Source organism: Leuresthes tenuis, unplaced genomic scaffold (assembly GCF_036924035.1).
Source record: "Leuresthes tenuis unplaced genomic scaffold, fLeuTen1.0.hap1 SCAF_22, whole genome shotgun sequence".
Taxonomy (NCBI): domain Eukaryota; kingdom Metazoa; phylum Chordata; class Actinopteri; order Atheriniformes; family Atherinopsidae; genus Leuresthes; species Leuresthes tenuis.
Genome location: NW_027325376.1, coordinates 18,990,216 through 19,011,203, shown reverse-complemented (window position 1 = coordinate 19,011,203; position 20,988 = coordinate 18,990,216). Strand labels below are relative to the sequence as shown.

At 37.8% G+C, this 20,988-nt stretch overlaps 1 protein-coding gene across 5 annotated transcripts in view; it reads left to right on the top strand.

The window, feature by feature from the left end:
• Positions 1-20,988, top strand: part of nrxn2b (neurexin 2b) — a 634,570-nt gene that overhangs the window by 173,042 nt on the left and 440,540 nt on the right. For all 5 annotated transcript variants that reach the window (XM_072375804.1, XM_072375805.1, XM_072375806.1 and 2 more), the window contains exon 4: positions 4,663-4,692. In XM_072375804.1, coding sequence (XP_072231905.1) covers positions 4,663-4,692 — 30 coding nt within the window. The remainder of the gene's footprint in view (positions 1-4,662; positions 4,693-20,988) is intronic.

Here is a 20,988-nt window from a genome sequence, read left to right as displayed (position 1 = left end):
AGTTTGTTGCTCGAGACCCAGTAAGTTGTTTCCACTTGATGTGAAAGAACGTAATTTTACTACACCTCTTTCCTTTGGAACAGAACAATCTCTGTTAATAATTTAAAGCATTAGATGACATGGAAGCAGTATTGTAGAGGTGTTCTTAGCCCTTACACTTTATCTATGTCTTTCTCTTCCTCATTCAACAGATATCCACAATGAATTATTAAAGCGCTCTGAAATCTGCCACAGTCTCAGAATTACTTAAGCTGTTCAAAGAGGTTACATTATAGATTGAGCTACTGAAATAATGTTCATATTCAGTCAAAACAATATTCGGACATTTTTCAACATATGTTTGGACAAATTACCTCAATTTGTTTTTGAGCTCTCAAAACGCGTGCATGCACTATCTAGCAATGGTAAACATAGGAAATGTGGAATGTTATCTCAGTCCTGGGATAAAGAATGCCATTGATTTATGGATGGGTCAAATGTTCTGGATGGTGAGCAGTTTAATGTCTTGAACCGAGGGTGCAACAAGCCTTATGCTGCGTATGAAATTATTTATTTTTCTTATCGTGCATCTCATGACTTTTGTCAGCCTCTGTCTTTTTTTCTTTTGATGACGCATGTTCACACTGAGGTCACCGGGAGCAGTGTCCTTAAAAAAAAGCTTTAACAGCTGTTTTGTGTCTGCTATTTTGCAATCAGCAAGTAAAGAAGAGGGTTTCGTGTCTGTATGGTATGTGCTTTCAGGAGGCACATAAATGGTTCTGACCATATGCCGGTGAGAGTCCTTAGAGGACAATGCTGTTTAACATGCCATCCTGGTGCCACAGGGGGCTTAAAGACTTAACAGATTCTTCCTTCTGACTTGGTCTGTGTGTCCATCTGATGAACGAGGGTAGAGGAAGTGAGGGAAAGCAAGTGCTAAAAGGGTGGAAAGGGATAATGATGATGACTCCCATTTTTCTCTGTCCCCTGCTGGTGTGTGTTGCTGCTGCTGTCCTAAGACCCAACACATCTGTTCATGTGTGCACTTGTGTGAAGGATGATTATGCTCATAATTTGTAAATATGTGAGGAACATTATGATGGATTAATATTTGACAAGGTTATTCAGGAAAGTACAAAACAAAGGCATTACCTCACAGAGCCATTCCTTCAACAAAAATAAGAGCAGTTTTCAAGTATCTGTATATCAGTGAAGTGATAAACACGCATACAATATTTGTTACTGTCTTTATTAAGTAGTATCTGGCAGGGACGCTGCTTTTAACTGAGTAGCAGCAGCAGTTTGGATTAGATCAGTGGTTTCCAAAGCTGTAGTGGTCTCAGACCTAAGAGCAGCATATGAAAATGGCAGATGAGGAAGAAGTGAGAGAAGGAGGCAGCTGCAGCTGGCTAATGGAGGGCTGCATGTGGAGAAAAAGAGGAAGAAAAGGTGAAAATAAAGTTGATGAAACAGAGGGGAACAGGAGTATGCCAAAAGAGATGCGAGCATGCCTCCTCCTAATGACGAAATTATGACTGTGCTCCATCTGCCACTCAATCATAACCAGCCAATCACAGACGCTCTCGAAACGGCACCGGTTCCGTTAGGCACTCCCATCTGTGCTTACCACGCAATTAGGGATGTAATCAATGCTCAGATGTCAAGGAGTTGGGGGGACTAGTATCGTCAATGTCATTCTGTTCGCTGAATGCGTCAAGCCACAACCGCTTCTCCCTGTGATAATTTGATTTGCACTTTGATTTTGACAAAGAATTGAAACCAAGAAAGACAGAGCTTCTCCTTTCGTGCTTTATTTGAAAGTGTGGAGTAGTCATAAGTAATGTAAATCATTCTGCAGACCAATTGCTTGTGAAAGCTATAGGAGGGGTCTGCCAAGCATTGCTTGTGTCAAAACGTTCAAAAGTAATGTGTGTATACTCTGTATACTCTGGTAGGTGGCTTTTGTATCTGACTGCTTTGGCAAAAATAGCCTACAGCTACACATTTGTTTACAATACATTACGTTTTTACACACCTGTGGCTTTTACACATTTTTACTCTTTTCTTGGAATAATATATTAGATTGAATATTTTGTGTGTGTGTGTGTGTGTGTGTTTTCATTGCCACCTGCACAGCTATATGTGCAACTTTGACTAACACAGGTGGTTAATATACTATTCAACAAATTTTTGCAATTGCTATTTTTTACAATTTCTTTCTCTCTGCTCTGTGTTTATCTTCTTACCTTCTCCTCCTCTGCCCATTCTTGTCTTCCTTTTCCCATAAAATTGTTCTGCTGTCTTTTGCCTGCCTGAGCTAGACAAGGCTGGGATGGAAGGATGGTGGTGTGGAGTGTATTTGAATGATTTGGTATGCAGTGACAGCATTCTGTTTCATTGCAGGAGCCTTTGCCTTATCTCCTTAATGGATTATGTGCATGAGAACAAAAACAGAAGGTGGCAGAATGAGAATGATTGAGCTTTGTGCAAAGGGCCAGCAGGAAAGGGATTTCTGCCAGATAAATGAAATACTCTGCCTGTATATTTCCTCTGCCCCTGGATCACATTTTTTTTTTAAAAAAACTAAAACTAAAACAGCTTGTGGTTAAGAGTCATCTAAATGTCGTCTTTGCCTTCTTTCATGTACCTACTTGTTGTGGAATAGATGTTGTTTTTCGGAACACCGGATGCCGACTTTGTCTGGGACATCTATCATCAGAAAGGGTCTTTCAGTTGTCAACAAGACTAGCTGAAGACCACTGGCTTAAGAACAGATTTCACACACAGCATGATTAGTTGTACAATTGATTCATGCTACAGCTCAACTTATCCATTTAATTTTACCCCTGTGTACTGCATTTTGTATGGATGCACAGGGACAAAATAGTTATTGACTGACTTACTTTCTCTGTGGGAGATCATTGAATGATATTTTTGATGAATTCACTTCACAGACGTCTTTAAGTTACTTGAATGGTGATTTTGTCAGATGACACTGGTTATAAAATCGGGATTTTATTCAAGCAAAAGGACAGTCTGGAAATGTTTTAAGCAGCAGTAAGTTGACACGTTGTCGTATTTGACAATTTTGGACTTATTTGGCTGTAAGACAAAAGAAACATGTAAAAACATATTTATGAATGAGAGTGGCTTTCTTGGGAATTGGGTTGTATTGATATAAACAATGTTGATACTGAGCATGTTGATTTTTATGCTAACGATAGATACTTTAGATGTCTTCACTAAGGCAGGCAACTTGTGCATCTGCAAAAGTTTCAATCAATGTTGAAAAAAAAATTGGATTTCTGAATATCCCTAAACTGTACTTATGAACAAGCCTGAATCATGTTTTAAATAATTCAACTGTGCTTCTCTGCCTGTATGACGGCTGTTTGTGCTGGTAAATTATGTGCTTTCTTTGTTGAGCTTTATTTTAGTGAAGCATAGAACAACACCCCAAGGTTGCAGCATTGCACATCCCTGATGGTAAATTATTACTTAAATTCAGCTGTTCTCTGGTATCGCCTAGAGATTTATGTTTGAAATGGTATTGATCACTGAAAGATGGGTTGACGTAGAGAGATTTGACCTTTGGAATTTTCTAGTTTTACAGGTATATTGCTGTGTATACCTTGGGCTGCCTGGGGATAAATCCAATTTCCTTTAACCATTCAGTTTATTTGATGATAAACTCTACTTTAGGGCAAACATATTTAATTTTTCTTGTATTTCTGTTCCTCTAATGGATGTTTTTTCCTTCTTTAAAAAAAAAAAAAAACAGTAAAGCACTTACTGTACACGGCATTGTGGTTGTGAATGTGTTAATGTTTCTGCTTTAGGATTATGTTAGAAGCTTTGGTTTTCATTCTCACAGAAACAGTAAGAACTTGGTACAACAAAGCTTTTCAGAGCAAGTGAGTTTCTTTTTGCACATCAGTCAGTCTAAGGATTGACCACACCTAGGATGGCATTGTATAATATGTGAATGTTTTTTTATGTGGTGGGCTTATTCAGATGTTATTTAATGAAATTTGTTCACCGCCAACGGTGGAGGAGCCATTGTGGATGTCTCTCTTTTCATTGTATAGATCTGCATGCCTGGATAGATCTGTGCACATTAGCCAGCAGTTAGCTAGATAGCCACTAAGTTGCTGTGGTGGTTTTGCTCAGTTATCATGTTGTGCTGATTTTGTTTGAATCTTTTTCAAGATAACTCTGTGACCTCTCTCAATGAGACTTTTCAGAGCTTAGATTCTTGTTTTATTATTTGAGTACAGTCAGAGACAAGGAATTCAGTTCAAGCCTTTTCTGCCAAACAGTTCTGTGTGTTCCATAAGTACTCCAGAGGAGAAAAAAAAGCATTTGTGTGAGCAATAGCCTTCGGGGGTTGCGCCAAATGAAAATGCTTTTTTTTCTAAACCCCCCACACCTCACTCAAGAAGTGTTTGCTTGCTTTCTGTTACTATTCGCTCTATTACTCTATCTTTCTCTCTTCCTTGTTTTTTTTCTTATTTTTTTCTTTCTTTTACCTTTGGTTTGAACTCTGACATCCGAGTCTGCCCCAGGATGTCTGTCACAAACTGCAGTCCAACGTTGTGACAATGCTTTTTTTCTTCCCGTGCCTTTTATGACCTCCTTTTCTTCCTCTTTCTGTTCTTTTTTTCTGTTTTTTTCCCTTTCAAGGTCTGGCGCACCTGACGTTAAACGACCAAGGTATGGGTTCAATCCTTTTTATTTTGGTTCTGGTTTTTTTCTTACTTTTTAGAGGAATTGACTTAGCCTCTTTGCTCCCAGCCGCTTGAAACTACTGCCCTCCCACACAAGTTCCTCCTCTGCTTTTTACCTTCCCTCTGTGCTATATCCTTCCATTTTCTCCTAAATCCCCGCTTAAGTTTGAATCCTTTTCATCTTCCTAGTGTTGCTGCCCTCTTCTAAGTCACCTTCCACATCTCCTTCATTTTTTTCGGTTTTGCCACCTGCGTCTCTACCCTCTCCCTGCTGCCATATCTTTGTGCTTTTCTGTGACCTTTGCCAGTTTGTGTCCCACCCTTTGTCTTGTCCTTTGACTCACGTCCTGGGCTTCACCTCTGACCACCTTTGACCCCATCGACCTGACCCCGGGGCTGAAGGTAACACTTTTCTGCTATCCCTTCTACTTGGGTTTAAAAAACAACGAAACATAAAAAAAAGAAGTAAGACTTCTGATTTTAATGGAAATGTGTTTGTCGGTCAATGTTATAACAACAAAATGTGTTCAGGTTCTCATTCACTAACACTTCAAGGTGAAAGTGATGTTGAATGTGCAGAGTTTCTCATCACCACTCTGCTTACATTCCTATTGTTTGGCAATGAGATTCTCTTAAGGGGCAACAATTAAAAACTCTCAGTTATAAGTGCTGTGTTTTTTATGAGAAAATGTGTCTGCAATTGTTTTGACATTGGTATGAACACTGGATATCATTGATGCTGTTTTTTATTCTTTCCAGCACACGTGTCACAGAAAATCTGCTCAATGTCTGCCACACCACACTTATTTTTGTATCTCTCAGATTTTACTGCCTTCATCTTTTTGTAAAAAGAGCCTGTTTTATGAGCAGCTGATTTGATGTCAACTTTTGATGTAATTTCTTGTGCTTGTTTAGTCAAAATGTATTTTAAACCCTTTCTTTAAACAACAGCCGTCAATCCTAGTTAATTTTCTCCACAGTTATGCTATCTTCTCCTCCCTCTCTCAGCCTCTGACTTCCCGGTGAGGAAATTTTCATCGAAAATGGTGCTTGAGCAAAGTTCACAAGAAAGAAGTGAACATGTGCCGTGCATGTTCTGACCCGTACTGGAATGGGGACAATTTAATTTTTTCATTTCAATATATTTTTTGTCACAATTTCACTTGACTTTCACGATTGTTTCTCCCCAACTAGTCATTTGTACTGATACTGTATGAAAGAGACGAGTTCACATTTCAGCTGTAATGGTATTGAAGCCATGGAGCAGGAAAGTTTGGACAGTGTGTCCTTTCTTTATTTGATCTGTATTGGTATATTTTAACACATTTAAACACGATGCAACACATGCATGTTTTTGTCTTTCAAGCTTGATTGAACAAAAGTGTTGAATCAATAAGTTCAAGATGCCAAAACATTTTTTTTTATGTCAATATTCCAATATTTTCTAAATCTTGATTAAAAAATAGGAGTGAAGTCAATTAATTCTGATAATTGCAGAAAATCTAAGCCCAGAAATGTTTTTCATTTAATATTTGTAGTTTCTTCAGACTGAGAAATACTCCAGAATACTCCAGAGATTCTCCAGAAAATCTTATGTCAGTGTGTGTTATTGGAAAAGCTCCATGATGGTCATTCAGACATTACGGTGCTCAATATACAAAATATACAAAAGTACAAGTTTGGAAGAAGCTTTGATGAACTCTGGTTTTCTTGGTCAACTACTGATTCATCCCCCTTGTATTTCTTTTACTCTGTGCTTTTACTTCTTGTCATTGGAAAAAACAACATGAAGAAAAAGGACGATGGGCGTTCAGTGAGAGCTGGGTAATACAACCCTGATGCAAATAGAATAGTTAGAATGGACTTAAATATAGCTTGCCTTTGATAGGACTATAACTATTAAAGATATTGTCATTTAACCCATGCATTCTTGATCATTACAAAAGTTAGATTTATCATTATATTAAGAACTCTTGTTCACACTCACCCTCCAGTTTTCTTATTTATACGGAAAAAATCCCAGTTAGTGTGACTGCATGATAGTTGCTGAACTTCCTGTTATGACTGCAAGAAATTACTGAGCAATTAATCCTGTCACAAAAGATGGTCCAGTGTTTTAAATGCTAACGGATGTCTACTACTTTTACTACAACTACTTTAACAAAAATATGCATTTTTATGCCAAAATGTTTTTGGCTCCATCTAAATCCGTGCTTAATTTATCTTGCCTCATTATTTGGAAATATCTCAATATCATAAGAAAATTAGCAGTATCCACAGGGGGGCGTTTCTGATGAAAAAAAATACCTCAGATCAGCTCAAATGAAACAGATAGTCAGCTTGTTTTAATTGAAGGAAATTGCTTAAAAGTGAAATCACAAAAAAATAAATAAATACATAAAGGTTTCTTAAAAATAAATGTTGGGTGTTGCTGGCAGTCCTCAACTGTCTATCAGTCTCTGCTGACTCATGAAACTTGAAATTAAACTCTTTTCATATCTGCACAGCCATTGAACCTCTGTGATGTGTTGCTGGCTCTGCTGGTGTATAATCTTCATATGATAAAGGCACAACAGTTAGCTAGTAAGTTGCTTGTCTGAGGCCAATGCGTTATCATATAACTATTTTCAAAGTTTCAGTGTCAGAAGTGGAGTCGCTTTTGCTCACCTCTTGTATTCAATCTGAGTACATCAGTTGATGGAAAAAATATTTAACAGCCCAACTCCTCAATTCAGCAAAACAACTTACTGGGCTCTTTGATATGTCTTAAGCAGCTACAATCTCACACATCTTTCCATGCAAATCTCAGAATTTGCTTTATTCTGACTTTTAGAGACACATAATTTTGTATTTGAAGTTATGAACAAATGCCAGTGTTTGGTAGAGATAGGTTAAACATTTTTGTTCATGTTAGAAAATCCAATCCAACTTTATTTATATAGCGCTTTAAAAAAATACAGTTGGCCAATGTGCTTTACACATATATAAAATAAAACCATAAAGAGAAAAACACTAAAAAATAAAATACTAAAACCAAAACAGTAAAAAGTCACAGTAAAAGTTAACAACTCAGACTGAATTAAAAGCCAATGAGGAAAAAAATGTGTTTTAAGAGAGAACTTAAAAACATTAGGTGAGTCAGCCTGCCTGATGTGCAAAGGTAACTCAGTACACAGTTTTTCTAAGTTTTCTCTTTGTTTTAGAGACGATTAACAATAACTGATCTGCTGACCTGAGAGAACATGATGGAGCATACAGCTGAGGCAGATCAGACAGATACTGTGGGGCAAAGCCATGAAGACATTTAAAAACAAAAAGAAGAGTTTTAAAATCAACTCTAAAATGAACTGGAAGCAAGTGAAGTGATGCCAGAACCGGAGTAATGTCCTCACATTTTTTTGTGCCAGTTAGGAGACGAGCAGCAGCATTCTGAATCAGCTGAAGATGAGCGAGTGATGCTTGACTTAGCCCAGAATAAAATGCATTGGAATAGTCTAAATGAGTCGTGATAAAAGCATGGATTAAAATCTCAAAGTGATGCAAAGAAAAAAATGGTTTAGCTTTAGTAAGTTGTCTCAGTTAAAAAAAGCTGGACTTGACCATTGAGCTAACCCGTGCTTCAAATTTGAGGTTGATGTCCAGCCTTACACCGAGGTTTGTTGCAACTGGTGTCAAATGTTGACTTAACCAACCCAAGTCAACAGGTACTGTGGAGCCCTGTCAGCCCAAACAACATAACCTCAGTCTTATTATCATTAAAGTGCAGAAAATTAATTGACCTCCCTGCCTTAATGTCTGAAATGCATTCAAGTAGTGGATTTGCGGAATATCCATTTTCTTGCCTCAGTGGCATATGAATCTGACTATAAAAATAGCAGAAAAATGGAACGCAATACCATATCTTCAAAGAATTGATCCAAAAGGAAGTAAGTATAAGGAGAGGAGAAGAGGCCCAAGAATAGAACCGTGAGGCACTCCACACGTGAGAGGCACTGGAGAGGACTCAGTAGTTTCAAAACAGACACAGAAACTTCTTCCTGATAAGTAGGACCTAAACCACTCTAAAGTACCACTATGAGTGCCCACCCAACTCTCCAGACGAGACAGGTGTATCTGATGGTCCACTGTATCGAAGTCAGCTGTTAGATCAAACAGAACCAAAACTACAGAGTCCAGAGTCTGCAGAGTCCAGAGTAGTGACCAGAGTCTCCAGCTAAAAAAAAAAACATCATTCAGAACTCCTAATAGTGCTAATTGTTTTGAGTTTCAACTGGCAATAAATAATTTTCTCCAAGACCTTAGAAAGGAAAGGGAGCTTAGAGAGGGGCCTAAAGTTAGAAAGTACATGGGGGTCCAAGTTACCCTGAAAAAAAATAGCCATATTAAAGGAGCATTGTGTAATTATCTGCTGTTCGTCAGATTCTGTAATTCCCGAGTGCTTTTGAACTGTATTCGCTAGATTCTGTCATTTCCAATCACGCATTGAACGCAACACCATGCTTCATAGAAACTATGGTGGCCTGACACTGCGTGCGGCACACAATCCCTAACACATCCATCACTTGAATGAGTCACAATGTTTTCTCCATCAAGTGAAACCACCTTCTCAAGTTCTGAGGTTACTTTTAGAGATATAAATCATAAATAGATTTTTGGTTAGATATTCTGTGAAAAGATAGCTTACAGTGAATGTCACTGTTAGTTGTTCTGCATTATATTAGTGTTTTGTGGACCCCAGGTAACTACCTGCGTGATAATAGAAGCTAATATTACCTACGTAAAGCTAAAGGCTGTTTATATTTAGTCTGATGGTCTGATAGTTACTCAGATCAACTGATCGTCTGCAAAGTAGCGGCAAATTGCGCTTGCGCCACCCTTTGTCCCTTCTAGGCCACTGTAATCAATATGGCGATGCAAGTGCTGTCCTTGTGGGTAAGCCTTTGTGTAAAGCGGACCACGATATATGTAAATAAAAAGGCGAAATCTAAAGTAATATAAACGGAACAATATGTTTTATAGGGTGACTATATAGCACTAACAACATAGTTATATGTATTATATTCCCTTTCTGTTAATGAATCACCATAATTATTACACACTGCTCCTTTAATATAGGGGAAAACAAAATAAGTTTGAGAACATTTAAACTATAATCAAGTGAAATAATCTGCCAGCGCAGCAAGATAATTACACTTGAAATAAGAAAAATTATCTAGGCATTCGACAAGTGAGAAATATCTTAAAACAAGTAGTTGAACACTCATTTCATGCACTTCATTAAGTCAAATAAACTCAAAATTAACCTTTGATTGTTGTTTCTTCCTAATTTTGAGAGAAAAGATCTTAAAACAGGAGCAACTAAACAAGATGAATAGTCTGAATTGCCGTTTTAAGGTTTTCTATCCTAAAATAAGTGTACACTAAATGAAATCAAGCACAGATACTCTTCAACAACATCTATTTGAATTGCTTCTTCAAATAGCATCGATTGCTTGAAACTTTGCACACACAAATGTGCAAAAAAAAAAAAAAAACAGTAATGTGCAGGTTATAATGCAATGAATAACATACATTGTACATTATGTCATCATTATGTAACCAATAGTAACTGTTTTCCCACAGGACAAATAGCCATGGTAAAGTTGCATTGTTTTGTGTTTCTCTCACAACTAGTAAACCTAGTTAACTGTGATCAACATTGAAAGCTACTGAAACTCACTTTTTAAAGCAGAACATTTAAGAATGAACAAATTAGAATGTAAATTTATATATTACAACACTTATGTCTGATCAAAACTTTTCAACACAGACGTGACAGTCATATACTGTATCCCTAGACTGAACCGCTCTACTTTTAAATAAAACTTTTCCACTCTGCCACAGCTTTTTTGTATGAAGTTGTGGTGTCTCTCTCATGGATATTGTCCTGTAACACTTCAGTCTGAATTACAGACAGAAGTGTTGCCATCAGATACAGCAAACCTTGACCAAGGTATTTGGTACATGTGGTAATGGGAGTGGTTCCAATTGCCACAAGACAGCGGGACCCATCGAAGAGTAAAACGGGGCTGAAGAGAGATTTCCTCTGGAGGTAGATGGCTGGATCTTCTGCTGACTAAAGACAAGAGGGACAAAAAAAGTCTTCAGAGTAAAACAGAGAAAATGAAAAACTACCAGAGCAGTCCAACTACTGAGACATCATTATTTATGACTGTATATCCATGACCACAACCATAGAACACATGTAACACAGATTATCTATATATCATTTTCTGTTTCTGAAAGTCAAAACACACCTTAAAGAAATTTTTCAATATGCACATTAATTAAATCATCATTAGAAGGGTAACTTGTGCCTCAGTCCCTGTTAGGCTTTCAGTGTCAGTCTGTAGGCTTCTTGATTACTGGTGTCACCACTGCATTTTTAAAACTAGTAGGTGCAACCCCATTTGCGAGACTGCCATTAAGAATCTTGAGTGCATATGGTGCTATGGTCGAAAAAACCTCTTTAAAGAGAGAAGGTGGGATTGGATCACTGGGAGACCCAACGGGCTTCATATGGCCAATTATTTCTTCCAACAAAGAAAGACTGACAAGCTCAAACTGGTAAAAAACACCAGAGCACGTGAAAAGGATGGAGGAGTCATAAGAAGAATCATGAAGGTGGGCCCTGATGCTTGCAACCTTATTAGTGAAGAAGCTCAAAAAGTTCTCACACACTTCAGTTGAGCTCTCCAGACAGGCTGATTGTGGGGCATTGAGGACAGAGTTTATGATTTTAAACAAGACGCGCAGGTTGTTACAATTGGAGGGAATAATATCAGAAAAATATTTAGTTTTAGCAGATTTTTCAGTTCTCTGATAAAAACGCCAGCTCTCCCTCAGTATCTGGAAAGATACCTGTAAATGATCCTTCTACCACTTTCGCTCAGCTCTCCTGCATTCACGCCTAACTGCCCTGGCAGTGTCATTTAACCAAGGCTCAGGTTTGGGTTTGGAGCCACTGTATCTTAATATTGTTAAGCAAAATTGAAGTGAGAGGATAAATTCTCAATATCTGAATCAAAATACAGAGAGAGGCATGTCAAATACAACAGGCGTCTGGTCTGAGAACACAGCATCACAAACTTCAAGGTGACCAACAGAAAAAAACATGTCTTAAAACAAAATCAAGTGTGTGTCCACGTTCTTGTGCAGGATCAGACATAAACTGTACAAGATTAGAAGAGTAAATGACATTTAGAAAGACTTTGACCAACGCCTTTCGAGGACAACACATGGATATTAAAATCCCCAACTACTGAGACTCAATCATACTGAGGCATAATAACTGCCAATAGATCAGCAAAGTCATCAATAAAGTCTTTGATATGGCCTACTTGGGTGGTCTGTATGTGACAATGCACAGCACTGGGGGAACTGAGCCAAGTTCAAAGAAGACCACCTTGAAGCTGGAATAAGAGGGAGTTGGTGACATCTGTTTAGCAACTAAAGTTCTTCCTGAAAAAAGAATTCGGGCACCAGGCGTCTGTGGAGCCTGAGCAAACGGCCGCAGATTAAAAAAAAAGAGTCACCCCGCGTAGGGAAAGGAGAGTCAACGAGTCTGTTGTCTTTCCTTCGAGTCGACCACAGGAACCAAGCAGGGACTGATCAGCATGCAAAATTGTATTAAAACCCTCAGATTACTCAAAGCTCATCCCAGGAGTCAAATTGTTAAAAGATCTACTAGCTTTTTAACTAGCTAGATGGTTCCTTTATTATTTCTTTATAATAGCGCAGCACCTAGGCAGTTGCCCAGCAGGCATTCTCTGCCATAAACAGATGCATTGTAAGCATAATTCCCTCATTCTTATGCAGTTTAATTTCTCTTTCCCATTAACATTTCTCTCAATCCTCTGTACCCTAGTCTTTGATCCATCTCAAACTGAGCTGACTGTTTACCAAGGCCACATTCTCATAGGTAGAAGACCACACACTGAGAACATACCAGGGGTGCAGGAAATCTGACATGAATATTTATCCATCTCTAACTTTTCCCTGGAAAAATGCCCTAATTCATTATCATACATTCACTGTGTGATCTCCCAGAAGGATATTTTTTTTCGTTTTCTGTGAACTTGTTCAAAAGGCAGGACCTAGACTTGTAACGTGTTGTAACTGCAGTATGCATAACTTATTTTGAGAGAAAAGTGGAGTTGGTTTTTGAAAGCTACATTTAAATGAACAATAAAACAAAAAACAAACAAAATAAAGACACAATCGATCTGCTTCCTCTTAAATATCATTGATCGCAATGCACGTTTATTGTGTATAAGAAAAGGTGTAATTTTTATTTTCTTCCCCATCGTCAAAAGAAAGTAGGATAAAGCTACACAGTAAATGTCAAAAGTTATTCTCAGAACTTAGAGTAGGTGATCATCAACAAAAGCCTATGGCTATTTAGTTGAAAATAATGTGATTTTTGTTCAGAATGTTCAGAAAAAAACATGAAAAAAGACAAAAACATTGGTTTGTTTTATACATTGTTATTGCTGAAGTACACATTTTCCAGCCACCAGATTTCTGTAAATGTTGCTCTGTGTGAGTATTCACTTTTGAGTGTCTCGGGAGTATACACGATTTTTAACAAAAAGAAACAAACAAGAAAAAAAAAGTGTTATAATACAAAACATGTTGTAGGCAAATGCCTTAGCCAGTCCATAAGAAGGCCATCAAAATCAATACCAGTCTCAAGCAGAAAGCTGTCTTTCACAGCTTAAAGAGGGACAAGCCCCAGGCTTCAGCCCATATCTCCCTGAAGCCTGATCTCTATCTGACCACCTGTAAAAACACTTTACAGCCTTAACAATAAAACAATAAAAGTGTGGCCATCACTTAACTGGCTCAGATATAAATGATGAAATACTGTTCACAGAGCTCAGAGCAATAATCTATATGAAACATTATTGGTGGGTTGTTGCTGAAATTCATTTAAAAGAAGTTGTAGAAAAATGTAGGATATAACTTCATCAAAGGAAGTTAAATTATTAATTCTGAGGTGCCTCACATTGAAAAATATCCTTTGACTTGATCACGGTCATGGATGGTATGCAGTTGATCTATATACCGACATCAGTGGTTTTTGTTCACCTGGCTTCCTGACCTCGGGTGTAATTTGATCAGTCTGCCAGATGTTTGTTCTGCACTTTAGTCTTCAGAAGGGTGTCTCCAGTAGCTCTTCAAAGCCATCAACAATGGCAACGGTGATGCTGAACAGAAGGGACAAATAACTCACTTTCTAATGTGAGAAACAAAGGTGGTCATTAACGCAGGGATGCTTCTGTGGCATTGCCTGATGCCACTACGGGTTCTTTCAGCAAGGCTCTTTAGACTGAGGATGGTTTGATTTGTTTATTTTGTTGTACAGACAATATGGTCAAATAGAGTTGTTTACAGGCCTTCCCTGTCTTCGTTTGTGCTGCCGACTCCACTTCTCTTTTGTCTCTACTCCACACTTACAGGTCCAGCACGCTTCTGTGTTTTAAAAGAGAAGAGTGATTAGACAAGTAGAAGCCGGTGTACTAATCACTCACCTGGTCGCGCTCCCCTGACACCTCTCTCCTCCAGCTGATGCACAACGCCTCCTCCACACCTTCAAAGAAGAGAGTCCAGTTAACGTGGAGGTCATGGTGTTGTATGTGTGCTCCACCCGAGCGAGTTGTGAGCTCCAAGTGAATTGGTTGGTAGATACACACTGGAAAGCCACCTCCAGCTCCTGGTTAGCTAGTTCTGTTTGACAGTTATTCTGGGGAAGGAAGCCAAAGAAGAGACTGACCTGAGCTCCGATGGCTGAGATTTACTCCCTCCAGACAGCAGAGGTGAACTGCGGACCCTGGTTTGAGACAATGACAACGGGATCCCGTGGAGGTAGAACACGTGGTCAATTAGCAGTTGAGCAGTCTCTAAATCCAAAGGAAGCTTAGGCAGAACAATGAAATGACCAGCCTTAGAAAAGTAATCAATGATGGTCAGAATCACAGAGATACCTGATGAAGGAGGCAATCTCGTGACAAAGTCCAGTGACTAGCCTACCTAGTGAGACTAGGGACGTAGGTACATAGTGGTCCGTGAAGGCCAGCTGGAGGTGACCTGGAAAGGTTGATTTGAGCACAAGTGGAGCAGGCACTATCCTACACATCTTTATTGGAAGAAGGTCATCAAAACAGTCTTTGTAGAATGGTAATGGTGCTGTTTATATCAGGATGGCATCAAATCCTGGCTGTATGCACCTAGTGAATCATGATGGAACCAACAACACAGGGTGATGGAAGAATGGATGCGCTCTCAGAGACAGATTAAGAGGTTGAGTATTGGTGTATCAAGGCATCAAGTTTAATATTACGGGTAATATGTAATTATGAAATTTAATCTGGAAAGAAAACATACCCACCTGGCTTGACAAGCATTTGAACACTTGGTGGCTTGGAGGTATGCCAGATTCTTGTTGTCAGTCCACACAATGATAGGATGCTCAGCACCTTCTAAATGGTGTCGTCTCTCCTCCAGGGCCAGTTTGATAGCCAGTAACTTTGACTGGGTCCGTCTTCATCTGTCCCTTTTCAATGGTAAAGCCAAGGAGTGACACATGAGGGTCATGAGGACCGGAATTGAGAAACACTGATCTAACCAAACCAACATGACCCTTCTCCATTGCTTCTGAGTCCAATCTTTATGCTTCCTAGCAAAATTATTATTATTTTTTTTAAATTTCCACCAGTCATGCTACTGTTTAGCCATACTAAAGATTTTCATCTGACCACATTTCTTCCAAAAAGAAGATTATTAATGAATAATGCATTGGACAGTTTTTCAACCAATTTTTATCTTCAGCACTTCAACAACTTGACGCAGACCAGTGAATCAACACTTCTGAACCAGTTACATATTTTCCATGACCACATGATGTGTCTTCTCATATGGTCATTTAAGGAATGAGAAGTTGCATCAGCTGGGGTTCAACTGCTGAAGCATATTAATCACTCCAGTGCTTTTCCAATGGAAGGCTTTATCATTAGCTCAATTAATTCCAAGTGGTGATTTCTTTTCTGGCCTGGCAGTGTTGATATCGCCTTGAAATAGCCTTGCTTTACAGCATGTTCTTTCAATTGCTGCCAACATCTAAAAGACAGGGTAAAAAAAACAAAAAAAACATCTAAACTGTCCTGATCATGGTCATCAGATCAATTGTTGAGATTAACAAGATTATACTAATCAATTCCATGTGTCTCAAACACTGTAACTGTTTCCTACTTATATCTGTCTGCAAAATGAGCCCCTCAATTTTCTCTCTGATGTGTCAAAGACAGAAGGATCACATGTAGGTCTAGATTAAATTTTTCTTCTTTGTTGTACTTCACTGAGATTTGCTTTCTTTCATCTGCATTAGTCCCTGTTGGCTTCTACTGGAAAAATTGAAGGATTAGCTTCCCTTTTTCTTCCAATAGCTCCTCCATTTTATTTAGGACGTCTATGTCTGTGTGCAGAGTTAGAAGTGTCTGTATAGCTCCTTCGATGTGAAAATTTGGCGACTCATTTCAGCTCACCAATTGAAAGGGGTGGGATGGCATTAATAGTTTTCTTTGAAGGTAGGTTGTTTTCATTAAAGTCAAATGTCGACTCTCTGCACCAGCTTTCATTTTTCTCTGCTTTTCTCGAGACTCTTTCCATTTTTCCCCTTGGAACAGTCAGACTGCAATCTCCTGCAGCCATTTTGGTCAGTTGGTCATCTTCCTATGTCTACAGATGAGACTGAAACCTATTTTGGCATCCCCTGTCTGGAGTGGTCATTTGCACCATTTCATGTTTTCAGTTGATTGAAAATGGACCTGTTACTGCCAATAACAGTGCCCTCTCTAAAGACATTATCAGTACTTTTTGGATGCTGCATTAAAATCATCTTTGTCCCCTTCAGACACTGAGCTTTTGATGAAAGCAATTCATAAGCAAATGTTTTCTCCTCATTTCCTAAATGGTTGATATGCAATGCCAAGTCAAAAGAAACAATGCCTTCAAAAACACCTAGTTCTCACACATGCAGCTTAGGACTGATTGTCTTTGAACCAACAGACAGTTTACTTAACTGAAATGTTTATATTTTAAACACTCTTTTTTGTACCAAAAAAATGGGAACCAATATTATCTCCAACAATAGCACAAACAAAACCGCTGACAAAATGCCCCTTTTTAAAAATTAGACAACTGTCCTCAAGATTCTTGAGAACTTTTATTGGAGGACTAAAAATGATTTCCTATCTGAAAAAATGTGGTTGTTGTTCTTCTCCAAAGAAGAACAAGCTGCTTGTGATCAGTATTACATTTTTTGTAGGGCAAAATGTGGCCAAGGTGTAGATACACTTGGTACCTTGAGTTTTTTTATGCCTGATCCGAGAGGATTGACTTTCAAACTTTCAAAGCATCTTGAAAAAGGATCAAGGCTGATGTTTCTGTGATAGTCTGTCCATCATGTATATCCTCAAAGACCTCATGTGTATGGAGTTGAGAATGGACCGTTTCATCCTGATTTTTTTGCTTTCCAGCATTCTTTTGCTGAGCCATTTATATTTGAATACAAAGGCAGCAGTTCAATATAACTAATGCTATTTCTAAACACTTGCAACAATAAAATGTACATGAAATGCATAAATGTTTCTTTTTTTAATGTATCATACATGCTCCTAAATTGTATTTGCAATAGTTAAATCAGACACTCCACATCTTGGAATTCTTCTATGATGCACTTATTTACTGATCTTTACTGGTCTGGATCCAAACCATTGTACTTCATCTGTCTACTGCTGTTCATAGGTCTGGTGAGGATGGCTTACTCACAGCTAGCACACCATGCCAAATATCCAGCAAAACAGTTTTTGTGCGTCCTTAAACTATGAGGCGCAAATGTAATTTTACACCCATGTTTTCTCACTACTCCTTAAAGGGCAAATTGTTTCCCTGCATTTCTGTAAATGTACTTGTAAATAGCAAAAGAACTCTCCAGATTTAAGAACTTAGTCTGACTAAATTCAGTTTGACAAATCAGCATTATACCCATCTGTTCCATTTTAGCACTCCTTTGAGACTTGTACCCCTTCATCAGCAATACAAAAACAATAAACACAGATAGCCATGAAATGCATGATATATGCCATGACTTAACAACCCAAACATTTATCAAGTCCAGCACTTGATAAATTAAGCAACTACAACATCATAATCATCATGTTGAATCTCAATTACATCAATTTTGGAAATTCTGCGGAAAAAGAATGAATAGTCATATACAATTGCAAAATAAGTAACATTTTTACCTGAAAATTGCCTTCAACAATATGTATGATCACTCTGCATTGAACCTCTGGGGTTTGCGCATGATTTCACTCCTCTGGTTGCTAAATTATGCAAAATTTTCAAAGAACCAAACAAACCATAAATATTAAAGGCTAAGCCAGAAAAATAAAAAAAATACATTATTAAAAAGAACTGACTAACTGTAGGCCAACTTGGAAGTGTGCAAACCAAGCTGCTATATTGTCAAATCAGGCTATGTTAACTGACAACTTGGTTAATTACAACTTATTTATGATGAGAGGATCAACACAGCTGTTGCTCCGACACTTTCACGTTCAAATGCTGTCAAGTCAGCATACTTTCTCAAAGTACATTCTGATGTTAACTGTAATTAACCGCAATAATCCAAATTTTCAGACAAAATAGTCTGTATTGGCTGTAACTTAAAATGAAATATCTGTCAACTACTTTACTCGTTGTAGACCCGTGATGTTAATGTAGGTAAATTCAGTTAAATAGCAGAACAAATTAGTAATTAGTAAAAAAAACTGTAAAAAAACTACTGCAATTTGTGACATAAATCATGTATTAACCATGATTAAAATGGTTGCAGTATTGTTGGTTATTGTTACTACATTGTTCACTAACTTAGTATCTGCATTTCATGTTTGCAAAGAAGACAACCACCTAAAGGAAAAATATGAACATGTCTTGATGATGATATTTGATGTCTTTGTTCATTGTGTACAACTACGTAATTAATCATTAAGGGTAATTATATTCTGTGTATTGTTCCTTGTGTCCAATGCAGCTCAATTTATAGTTATACCAGCAGTCTATTTGTCTGTGCATATGACAAAACACTGTGTGTAATAAAATTGTCAGTATGGCGGCTTATTTCCTCAGCTCTGTTGTCTCCAGGGTGTAGAAATTTTGCTCTAAACAGCTTACCCTGAAGCTGTTTCAGGTTTGTTAAGCTAATTAAAGAGACAGAAATAAACTGCTGCTTCCGCTACGAGGTGGGGTTGGGTAAAAAATATATATCTTTGCAGCTTGTCCATCGGACCATTTCATTTGTGCGTGAATGAAGTCTTCTGCTGCAACCACCACTTCCTCTTTTGGAAAGGCCAGTATGATGCATTCTGGGAATCAAATTAACCAGGTCCCAAAACACTGTCTCTTGACAGATTTAATGTAGATCTCCTTGGAGATATTGGACAGAAAATGAAGGGAATCTCAAGCAGGATCTATATCTAACCTAGAATGTAATAGACTAGGTCCTGGCTAAGATAACAATCTGTCTGAGCTGACTGAGGGCATTGTGTGGACTCCGTGTGGCATTTAGAAGTGTGGCTCAAAGTAATATTGAAACAGCATTGATCTGTTAATTCACTATGTGGTTTCATAAATTAATAAATAGACAGATAGATAAACAAATAAACAATTAACAAATTAAAAGATTAACAAAAAGTAAAGATTAATGAAAATAAAACTAATGAATTAATGAACTGCCCACATGGTGTGTGGAGTTGTTTTGCTGTTATGTATGAACCAGACACGTCACTGTAGTCCGAGCACAAGTATCTGCAACCACAAAATGTTTGTCATTTTTGAGACACTTTCGTGTGCATGTCTCAAGCAACTTTTTATCTATCATTATATCATTATAAGTTGTTTGGTTTTCAAATGGAAAGCACAAACAACAACAACACTGCAAAAGATAAAGGCACAGATATATATATTTTTTAAATTCTCCACAAGAACTCAGCTGCAAAGTCAAAGGTAATTGTAGCCTCTGTTGCCTGATTCATTGCTAAAGATTTTTAATTAAATTTAAAGTAAAACCATAAATGGCTAGATACTAGATGTACATTTCAGCTTTGAGAAAATATATTGACAAGAAAGTGAAAAAAGTCAAACTAGAACAATAAAATGCATTTCTTCCTGTGCTATGAAGTACCAAAAATACTGTGATTCCCTCATCAGATGTCAAATATCTATTGGATGGCAGATATGTATTTTCTTTTAAAAATGGAAAGAAAATTCATGTCTACAATAAAAAGATATTAAAAGCTGTGTAAGACTGCATCAAACCCAATCGTTTTGTTTTCAAAAAAGCGACACACCAACTAGGTGTGTGTTTCTGTTACTATTCAATATCCACCTAGATACATGGCAAACTATTCAGGGATGATACATTATTGTCATTAGCCGATACTGTGAAGCTGCTACATTTTTTGCTTTGTAAAAACATCGATATTTGGTGTTTTGGAATAATCCCACATTGCCACATCCTAGATCTAAACGCAAGAAATAAGATTACCAAGGTTATTGATGAATGACCTCATTTGCTCCAAAATACGATTTAAACTACTACAGGATTACTTCACACAGGACATTTTCATCCGATTTCTGCACAATTGAAAGGGAATAATGAAAATAATCATTGTGCATCCGAAGGGATCACTTAAAATGTAGCTGTGACCTCTTTCTCCCTGTACAGCATAGGCATAAAGGGCTGTCTTGTTTTTCAGCCTGCAAGGATACAGCCGAGACATTAGGCCAGAATGACAGAAGTCCTCACACAGGCAGAAAATTTTCCTGACACAGCAGCAGGCTTAAATGGACAGAGCTCCACAGCAGACTGAATCCGCTTCACACAGTCCCCACTGTTTAAACAAAAGCCCTGGATGTGTAGATATTCGGATGTCGAGTCGCTGTAGCAAAAGCTCATTTGTGCTTTTGGAATATTATTATAGTGGGTTTCTTTAAATCCAAACCAAAGTTATATTTGGAGAAAATACATGAATAAATGCTCAAAAGAGATATTATCAAATGTAACTCATAACAGATACTGCCAATGTGTTAAAAGAAATCAGACTGATTATCATTACCCATTTAATGTATCAGAATTTGTAATTAATCAGTGTTATTGCTGTCATGAAGCTTAATCAGTATC